A 10,719-nucleotide genomic window follows, 5' to 3' on the forward strand; every position below is an offset into this window, starting at 1 on the left:
AGGTTACTGTGAGTGCAATGGTGTAGTCTAGTGTGCTGTAGTGGGTATACTATGATCACCCCCTAACATCCCCCCCCATACACACACACACACACCACCTCTCCACAGATACATCATCACAACACCCAGCAATCCCAAACTAGCACCACTGTGACCAATGCATACTATAGGCTATGGGTTCCCAAAGTGGGGGTCGCGGGACGCCGAGGGGTGGGTCGCGAAATTATTTCCATAAATCAAATAAATTTGGGAAAAATAAAAGAGCTGTCACTTGACCGCACTTTAAAGACAGATTTTAATTCCAAGACGCTTGCTGAGTTTTGGATTTCAGTCGAGAGGGAATATCCACAGCCATTCAAGGCTGCGATGGACGTACTGACGCCGTTTGGCTCCACATACCTGTGCGAAAAGACTTTCTCTGCACTGACATATATTAAAACAAATACAGATCGTGATCTAAATGTGGAGGATGATCTCCGTGGTGGCCGCCTCCACAATTAAACCAAGAATGGACTTGCTGTGTTCCACAAGATACCACAAGATCCATCTCATTAGATGAGATTAACGCTGAAACATAGTTGGCAAAATGTAAATTTGCACAGCAACAATGTACATATGTTTACAACAGTTTGTGGATATTACCCTGACTGAGATATTCTTCTGTTAAAATCGAAATTAAAGTAATGTTTCCAAGTTAAGTTTGCAAGACAGCAATAATGTGCACTCATGTTACATGGATATTATTTTTAAGTTAAGTTAAAGTTATAACTTAAGTTTAAGTTATTCTGCTTTTATCATATAGTACATTTCTATATGTAAAATCATAACATGCTGCTCTGTTCTTTTGTGTTGTCGTTAAGCCCGTGTTTGGATAAGCCTAGTGCGTATGGCGGTCAGCGCATTTTTATTTATCCCGACCCCCACATCCAGGGATAGTGGGGGTCGGGAGTCTCTGGCACGGTTATTTTGGGGGTCGCTGGTTGAAAAGTTTGGGAACCCCTGCTATAGTCTACTGTAGTGTTTTTCAACCTTTTTTGTGCCACGGCACACTTTTGACACTTAAAATGTCCCACGGCACACTAACATCCTGTGTGAAGAAAAAATAAACATACCATAGCCTAAAATTTCAAATAATACACAGATATGGCCTTATTATGGCTTCTATGCAAGACCTGCTCAATAAAACAAGCGCCCTCTGTTTCATTTGTAGGTGACTATATCTAATTTAATTGTTGTTATGAACTGGATATGTGATGATTCTGTGAATACTGGATATGGGGCCCCCGTTGTACAATGCCTGCATACCACAAATAGTGCAATCATACAATCAATAAGAGCATGTGGTTATAAATTCTTTGATGCAACAGTTGCTTTTCTGGACCAGTGAGTGACATTTGGGTAATTTTCGGCGGCACATCTGATGATCTCTCACGGCACACTAGTGTGCCCCGGCACAGTGGTTGAAAAACACTGGGCTACTGTATGCATTCACATCACATGCACTTGCTATTCATGAAGCAAATCCAAACAGTAGGCACAACTTAGACACAATTTATATTCATCTTGAGAAGGTGACAAATATGAAGAGGTTGATATTGCAATTTAGTTCGTAGGCCTTAAAACCTGACCCCTCATAGTAGTCTACATTTACAGCTCACAGGCTTGTGCACATGATGCCTCCTAACTACCTTCAACTAGTGTTATTGAAATTGAAGTCTGCGGTTTGGCAAAAGGCAATTAATATTTCAGTTTAACATTGAATTAAATTACACCTCTCTTCTCAAAATATTATAGGCCCTCACCTCTCTTCATAACATTGTAGGCCCTCACCTCTCTTCATAACATTGTAGGCCCTAACTCTTGAATGGCTCAATGCCGGTATATGTTTTTACACTCTGCCAGTAGGCTACATCATTACTTACTTACTTATTATTCCTCCAGAGTGTGTTGTGTAGTGTTTGTAGTCCTTTGATTTTACTGTTGGGGGCAAGTGATTGGCAGCATTAGTCCTTGTCCCAATGTTTGTTTATTGTGTGTATGTCTACATTGTGCTTGTCACCAACCAAAGTGACCTGTTTCCCTCTCTCTCTCTCTCTCTCTCTCTCTCTCTCTCTCTCTCTCTCTCTCTCTCTCTCTCTCTCTCTGCAGGCAGGACAGGAGCTGTTGGGTCAAAGCGGTGGCAGGCTGATCTCCAGGTGGTAGTGTCCTTTTAGTTGCTGTGCATCATGTGTCTTGTGTGTTTTCACATTTGGTGTGCTGTGCCCAGACTCTTCCCCTTTCTGTCAGCCTCTTGCTGCCGTGGTAAGCCCACAGCCCTGCTCCTTGTCTAGGTTATGGTAACTCTAGGCCTATAGGGCCTTGTGCAATATCTGAGTGCGGCTGGTCCCTGTGTGTACCATGTGAATTGTGTCCTGTGGTTGGATGTCTGTTTGTTTGTTGAAGTGCAGTCCATGTTGTGTATGTGTTATGTGTCAAGAAATTATAATTATTATCTTTGTAGAACCATGTCTCCAGTCTCAAGTGTTAGGAACCTGTGTGCCCAATGGGGTCTAAACTGACCAAAAGGTTTCTAAATTAGCTCCTGGGAGGGCCTAACCCTCGCAGGCGGCGTAGTCGACTATTTACATACGAACATCTACCTCCGCCCTGCTACACCTGCAAGATTAATGTTTACCATGCATGCCAAAGCTTTTCATCTCTTGAAACTCCTTATGTTTGTATGTTATTATTGAGAGTTTCATTTGACTAATATTTTGTGAAGTCGCAGTTGCATGCCGTTGCTCAGGGTGATAAGGAGCCCCCCCTTAAGCAGCGCTCAGATTACTGTTGCATCTTGTTTGCAAAAATATGTCATATCAACATTTTGTCACAAAGTCCAGAGTGCTAACCAGTGGGCCACGGCTGCCCAATGTGGACAGTTCTATGTGGCTGTTCTATGTGGAAGTGTAGATTCCTGACCACCACCAAGCACACACACTAGGCACCAGGTTACGTCATCAGTATGGGAAGACTCTATTACTACACGTTGACCTTATACGTCGTTGTGTGTCTAATGTTTCAGATCTATCCAATCCACTCGATGCAGGCCTGTGCCCTCATGCAGTCATACTCCGGGAATAGTGGGGAGCGCCGCATGGGGAATGGCTCGCCCAGCTGTGCATCACGCTTCGGCCATAATGCCAATGGCAAGGCAGGCTCTTCCTCGCAAAGGAGCACAGAGGGCTGCTTCAGAAAGCTGTGTCCTCCCCTCCCCTCTGATCCCTGCTGACTGATTTCTCTCTCTCTCTCTCTCTCTCTCTCTCTCTCCCCTGTGTGTGTGTATGTGTGTGTGTACGCCTCTCTTTCTCTCTCTCTCTCTCGCCTACATGTTGCTCCTTCTTAAAAAAAGTCCCTCGCTGGCTCAGCGTCTGTTTGACCATAGAAAAAAAAAAAATCTGACAGCTGTTTTGCTCCAGCTATCTCAGGAATGGGTCTTTTGAGAGAGCAACTGGTCCCAGGGACACCATTAGTGACTGACGGTCCATCCAGACGGCACTGCTGCAGTACTGTGAACCAGCCAAAGGGGGCAGGGGCAGGCTGCACTGGGCTGTCACAAGGCATGGTGACAAGGGAACTCCTCTGTCCTCCTTGCTCTGAAGATTTGTACAAGCAAATGTAACTTATCACATCATTCAGAGGGATAAAGCCTGTGGGTTCAATCATTATTTTTCTGATCAGTAGCCATTCAGATGAAATCAGATGAGTAATAGTTAGGCTATACACGTGTAAGCCTATAGGCATCAGGTAATTTTTATTTTAGTCACAAAAATAGCTTACAGAAATATAAATCATCAAATCAAATAGAAAGATAAAATCATTGTCTGTGCACCTTGCTGTAGCCTACTTATTATAGCATATTTTACACACGCTGTAACACCAATTTAGCTTGACTAACTAACTGGATGAATACAAATGAATAACATATTATTTTGCTTTGTTAACAACGGAAGCTTTGGTCTTTTCCAATATTTTTGAAGTCCTCCGGCTAGTCCAGGACATATGAGATTAGTCAAGCAACGCTTCCCAAGCAACTAGAGGGAAGAGGGAGGGGGGGGGGGGGTCACCTTTTGTGCAAATATATCAACCAAGACACTGCCACCCGCATCAGATTTCTCGCTGAGAGACTGGGAGAGAGAGAGAGAGAGAGAGAGAGAGCGAGAGCGAGAGAGAGGGTGAATGTTTCAGTGAGTGAGGCAGAAAGAAGAGACAGAGGGTGAGGAAGACTCCACCGGGCTTTGTGCAACTGAAACGTCGTGTTCATTAGAACTGAAGAAAGAGCTGTAAACAGCGTTGCTGGAAAGCGTGAGAAATCTGCAAAGTTAGAAGAACTATGGACGGGACGTTTATGTCGGGACGCACTTCTTTGCTGTGCACCTTGCTGCTTCTGGGACTGCAAGGTAAGTTGTTTTTTTACCTTCCGAACCCGTTTTTCAAAGAAACTTCTGACTGTTCATTCGCTCTGTGTTGCCCACCTCAGCCATCTCTGACGGGCATGGGGATTATGTTTGTGACTTCGTGCTTTCTTTTCGGACATGTTTTTTGAGGTCACAATGAGCCGAAATGAATGACTTTTTGTACTTTTTCTATAATTAGGTTTGGACAGTATTACTTTCTGAGCGCATGTTCAGTTGAATTTTGAAGTAGCAACCACTACCCAGTCGCTGTAGTTATTAACTGTAGTAGATAAAAAAAATAACAGGTGTCAAGTAGCCTACCCTACGTTACAGCAGTAGATATTACGGGGCTTGCTCGGGCGTTCATGTAGTCTAACGAAGAGAGGACGCAACAAAAACGATTCAGCCCCAAAGTTGTTCTGCTGTGCCGCGGAACCACTGTGGTGCATTGTTCTCCGAAAACCAAGGGTGTCTACTTGTTCTGTGATGGTTGAGGGGTGAAGCCAAAGCGCCCTCAGCTCTTTGTGGTGCAGACGGAACCTCCGGCTGTACACTTCAGTGCGCTCAGATCGGGCGGCAATGCGGGCGGTGCGGCAGTCTCAAAGCGCTGCTGCGTCTGTCCTCGGACAGCCACCCTCTTTGATCTGCCCGGAGCATAGGGTGCGTCACATAGCAGCCGACTACCGGGCGTCTTTGTAGTAATTCATATCTAGGGAAGCTTAATAATGAAATATTTTAAATACAAAAAAAATATATAATATTTTAAATATATACATTTTAATAATAATAAATTTTAAAAATGAAATATTTTAAATACAAAAAAACAGAACATACCATGTCAGTAAACAACAAAACTCAATTATTCCTGACCCAAAGATGAGTAATAGTGTGAAACTGTAGGCCATTGTTTTGTTTTATGTCTTCTAGCTATCTATTTCTTTATTGTGGTGTCTCTTATATATGACTTTGAGTTTAATTTCCACCAGCGCGCCTTCAATACCTTTTTTCACTCTCTCCCTCCCTCCTCTATCTGTTCCACCCCCCCCCCCCCCCCCGCCGGCCCTTGTAGCTTACCTGGCCATACCTCTGAGGAGAGCCCCTCCTCCATATCTGTCTCACAGCAGGGTCTATTTTTCTCTTTACCTCCGCCTCATCTCTCTATCATCTCCTTATCTCACTCTGCCCTGACCCACTACCCCCTGCTTTTCTTCACCCTTCACCCACCCCCTCCACACATCCCTCCACCTGCTGATTTGTCCCTCCCTCCCTCTCTTTCTCTCTCTCTCGCGTGCACTCTCTCTTTATATTTCTGTGTCTCCACCTGGCTCTTTCTCTTTTTTTCTTCTTTCTTATTTTCCTCCTCTATTTGATAAGTGCTGTTGTTTTCTCCATTGTATGTGTGTGTGTGTGCGCTGGGGTAGTGAGCTTTGTGGTGAGGGAGGTACCTTCAGTGGCTCTTAGCTCCAGCCAGAGCAGCCCACAGCCCTGCATGATACTCCTGCCCGAGCAAAAACAAGCATCCCCTGGTGGAAAGCCTGAATAGTGTGGCCTCTGGGCTCTTTCTCTCTCTCTCTCTCTCTCTCCCTTCTTCCCTCTCTCTCTCTCTCTCTCCCTCTCTACTCCCCTGTGATTTTCAAAGCAGATCTGAGTTTGCAGCCCCTAAGCCTTTCTCTCTCTCTGTTTCTCTTTCTCTCTCTCTTCCTCTCTTTCTTTCTTTCTTTCTTTCTTCCTTCCTCTCTTTCTTTTTTTCTGTTTCTATCTTTCTTTTTCCCACTCAGTGGTATGTCCCAAGAATAGTATTTTTGTGGGTCTCCATGGGAGACTGTTACATGCATTCCCAATGCACCGGCCACTACACACACACACACACACACACACACACACACACACACAAGCATCACAAGCATTCACACAAATGCACGCACACACTCTGTCCCCTGTGTGTGGTGGGAGTTGGGGGGTGGGACGGTGTGTTATGTGGTGCATGGCAGTGGGAGAGCGCTCGGAAAGCGCGTAGCATGCCCTGCGTGTCATGTGACCTGCGCCCCCCCTGACCTCTTCCAGGCCCAGGACCCGGCTACGCTTTCAAGGGCCTGGCATTCCGAGCGAGTCTGGTCACGGAACTCTCTCAAGCATCAACAGGAAGGAAGTGCTTTTTCACACCTTCAAGCGTCCTTTTTCACACCTTCATTCCACGTCCACCCTGTTCTGGGTAGCAGCATAAATTAAAATTGATCTACAGTTACTCTTTGGAGGTGCCACTTAATGCCTTGCTGTTTTATGCATGGACAGGTGCCAATTTGCTTGAGAGTGTGTGTGTGTGTGTGTGTGTGCATGTGTGTGTGTGTGTGTGTGTGTGTGTGTGTGTGTGCGTGTGTGTGTGATTGCCTCACTGCTCCACGCCCGCACGCTTATAGCCCTGAGGGAATCAGAGACAGCTCCACGCCACGGTTATGGTCTGCTGCAATTTGTCCTGTCTGCCGCAGATAAAAGCGGCCTGTAAATTGAAAGCTTTTGATTGGGCATTAAGCTTACCAGTGGCGGTGTTGCACTCACGGCGGAATCAGGCCGAGCGATCAGGTGCGGGGCTGTCAGTCATGCCTGCTCCTTTTGTTGGGTGTCGGCCAGCATGCTGGGGAAAAGTCCCTCGCATGACTTGAGAGGATGATAGAGCTGAGTGAACATGACTGCCATCTTTTCTATGTAAAGCAAAAAAAAAAAAAAAACACACAAAACACATTACTGCCTGATGGCTGCCTTCGGATCTCCTAAATTAATGTGTTTGAGTTGGGGTCATCCAATGTCTCTGTGTGCGTTTGTGTGTGTGTGTGTGGTAAAGTATGTGTGTATATTGGGGGAGGGTTGGAATTAATGTGCACCTGTGTTTGTACACTTGTGTTTGTGCGTGAGTGTGTGGCCAGTGGATGCATTTGTTACTCTCTCTGTGTGTGTGTGTGTGTGTGTGGCAGGCTATGGGTGGACCTAAGGTCATGGGACCAAAAGGCGGTGGGGAGAATCGTTCAGACAGCCTGTCAGCTGAGTTTAGGGTGGCGGTCAGTAGCCTCAAGCCTCCCCCCTTTTTTTCCGTGTCCGGGCAGTCGAAGTGGGGAGGTGAGGGGACTCCTAATTCCTGTGGTCATTTCCTCACTTTAATTTCTCCGCCCCATCGGCGGCCCCATCAAACAGACACCCCCTATGGCCACGGGTAATTACTATGGCATTAAGCACTCACACATGAAAACCTGCTATGCTCATTTTCCTCAGAGCCACTGATAAAAGACAGGCGTTCTAGGGCGCTTTCTTCCAGGTTTAAGCGCATCGGTTAAATAATAGAGTTTAAACACACACACACACACACACACACAAAGGTCTACATAAATTCAGTCATAAATACAGATAAGCACTATGCATTAAATTTTGCAGCAATTATGTAACTATCTGTCAAAATAAACTGACACACCACAGCACACTTGTACGCTCTGTCTTTCTCTGACTGTTTCTCTATCACTCTCTCTCTCTCTCTCTCTTTCTCTCTCTCTCTCCCTCTCTCTCTATCTCTCTCTCCCTCTCTCTCTCTATCTCTCTCTCTCTCTCTCTCCCTCCCTCTCTCTCTCTATCTCTATGTAAACCGCTTCCACTTGACACATTGTGGAACAGAGCGGCCATAGGTGCTAATTTGGCTGTCGGCGTTGAGGGAAGCGGTTAGAGTGTGGCTTGTTTTTAGTTGGGTTCAGCTGGTCAGCCACCGCAGCTGGGACAGCTTGTGCCGGAGAAGCCTGCTCTGTTATTAGTGGTTTGATTCACGCTCCTTAAACAGGGGGCTGAGACTGAGAGAGGCATCCAGGAATGAGAGGCATTTCACTGTGGACAGGTTGCATCTCGTCCTCTCCCCCTGTCTCCCACCATACCACACACACACACACACACACACACACACACACACACACACACACACACACAGACTCACACTCACATATAGCCTTTGCCAAACCCACCCCCACCCCAAAACAACCCTCAAACACAACACTCCAGTGCTAATCCTCTTGCACACTGTGGCATGCCAGCATACTTGCCCAAGGCCTTCATTATGGAAGGGCCACATTTCCGTGGTTTAGCGGCCAGCGGTCAGTGACTTTTAACACACCATGGCCAAGAGGTTCGGCCACAGCCCCACTGCATGTTTTTTTCTTCCGCCTCTGTCCTTATCTAAAGCCCCAGAGGAGAGGACGTGGGTGGAGGTGGGTGGAGGTGGGTGGAGGTGGGAGGACATGGTGGAGGTGGGTGGAGGTGGGTGGAGGTGGATGGAGGTGGGTGGAGGTGGGTGGAGGTGGGAGGAGGTGGGAGGAGGTGGGTGGAGGTGGGAGGAGGTGGGTGGAGGTGGGAGGAGGTGGGAGGAGGTGGGAGGAGGTGGGTGGAGGCTCTCTGCTTTTGTCCTCCCCGCCGTTTACGAACCTCCGTGTTCACATATCAATCGCCACATAGGGTCACAGCTGCCCATGTATAGAATGTAGGAGAAAAGATGAACTCCTCATGACCGTCCGAGAGAGTTGGGCTCCCTTAGGTTGTTGGTGACCCCCCTAACCCCAACCGCCCCTCCACTGAAGCACCTTGTAAAGCCAGGCGACCTTTGGGGATCAAAGTAGCAGGCTGACCACGAGAATGGATCCGCGTGCACGTCATGTCTTATTTCGAATCTCTCCCGTTTACCCAACTACTGTTCCCAGATCAGAGAGAGAGAGAGTGAGTGAGAGAGAGAGAGAGAGAGAGAGAGAGAGAGAGAGAGAGAGACTGCTACAGACTAAGTTTTTCTGTGTGACTTGACTTAAGATGACGTCTTACATAGGGGTTGTGGCAGTGGGTTAGTGCAGGCATGACTGCGGGAGCGTGAGATGGCTTTGCTCGCTGCTCTGGTCTCCGGGCGCGTTTGATGAAGCGTTTGATATGACATCCCCAGGGGGAATGAACCCTCTTCCCATGACAGGCCAAACCTCTTCATCCTAATATCTTCAAAGCCAGGTTAAAAAGATTAGGCAAGCTGATACTTATGTAATATTACACACACACTCATACGCACATACACACACCTAGCATTTTAGGAGACTACACAGTAATACTTAAAACACAGGACCATTCTCTCTCTCTCTCCGTCTTTCTCTCTCTCTCTTTCTCTCGCTTTCTCTCTGTCTGTCTTTCTCTCTTTCCCTCTCTCTCTTTCTCTCTCTATAACCCCCTTGGTCCCAGCCTGTCTTTGTAGGTAGCGTTAGCGTAGCTCTGTTGGGAGTGCTAGCTGCAGTCCATTGATGTTTATGGTGATTTACTGTTCTTCCTGAGCTCTGTTTACTGGCCGGCTCCTTTGTGCATGTTGCCGCATTGATGATGTGGCAGAAAAAAAAGCTTTTTGGAGAAGAAGAGCCTTGCTGGCTTTGTACACCACGCCACTCAGGAGTGCTGTTGCTATGGGGGTGGGGTGGGGGGAAAAGCTTCATCTGGGCCAGTGTGCTACCACTCCCACCCATAATTCACTGCTTCCTCTGATGAGGTTTTGATCACCTGTGAAATAAAAGCCTGTTTTTGGTCCTCTGTGTCCTGGCCTTCTGTAGCCTTAACCTCTCCTGCTCTGTTCTCCCTGTCTCATGGTAGTCTGTGCTGCACTGTTATTAAGGGCCATCCAACGTGACTCTACAACCCCCTTTGCTTTTTTTTTTTAAGCAGCAGCCAAGCGTCAGTACAAAGGGCAGGAAAGGAGGCAGATATAGACAGCGAGGGAGCTGGCAGCCTTTGATTTCTCCCAACCAAGGCTGCTGCTGCTGCTGCCTCAAGGCTGTGGCCTGTCATTAGTGCCATCCAGCTACTGGCAGACAGGAAGCCTACTGGAACAGGGAAGAGGGCACAGGAGTGCGTGCGTGTGTGTGTGTGTGTGTGTGTGTGTGTGTGTGTGGAGATGCCTATTGTGTCAGTACCTCGCTTGGTTGTCGACCTACTCTGGAGAGGAGATGAAGGGGAGATGAGTAAAGAAAGAAGAAAGAGTGTGTTAGGGGGCGAGGGGTTGTTAGTTTGTAATGGGTGTGTGTGTGTGTGTCTGTATGTATGTTGTATGTTTGTGTGTGTGTGTGTGTGTGTGTGTGTGTGTGTGTGTGTGTGTGTGTGTGTTTTCTACAGTGGTGGATGTTAGCCTTGAAAGCGGGGACCATGGGGAGGTGCATGGGGGGAATTGAAATTGAAAATTCAAAAAGCTCTTGTGGGAGAGCAGGTTAAGTGCTGCTGATCCATTTAGCAGGGCCAGCGA

At 47.1% G+C, this 10,719-nt stretch overlaps 1 protein-coding gene across 1 annotated transcript in view; it reads left to right on the plus strand.

Annotated features, from left to right (window-relative positions):
* Positions 1–4,114: 4,114 nt before the first annotated feature.
* bcam (basal cell adhesion molecule (Lutheran blood group)) overlaps positions 4,115–10,719 on the plus strand; it is a 56,565-nt gene continuing 49,960 nt past the window's right edge. The window contains 1 exon segment of the mRNA XM_048261141.1: positions 4,115–4,436. Coding sequence (XP_048117098.1) covers positions 4,370–4,436 — 67 coding nt within the window. The 5' untranslated portion in view covers positions 4,115–4,369.

The sequence above is a fragment of the Alosa alosa genome, chromosome 13 (assembly GCF_017589495.1).
Source record: "Alosa alosa isolate M-15738 ecotype Scorff River chromosome 13, AALO_Geno_1.1, whole genome shotgun sequence".
NCBI classification, from domain to species: Eukaryota; Metazoa; Chordata; class Actinopteri; order Clupeiformes; family Clupeidae; genus Alosa; species Alosa alosa.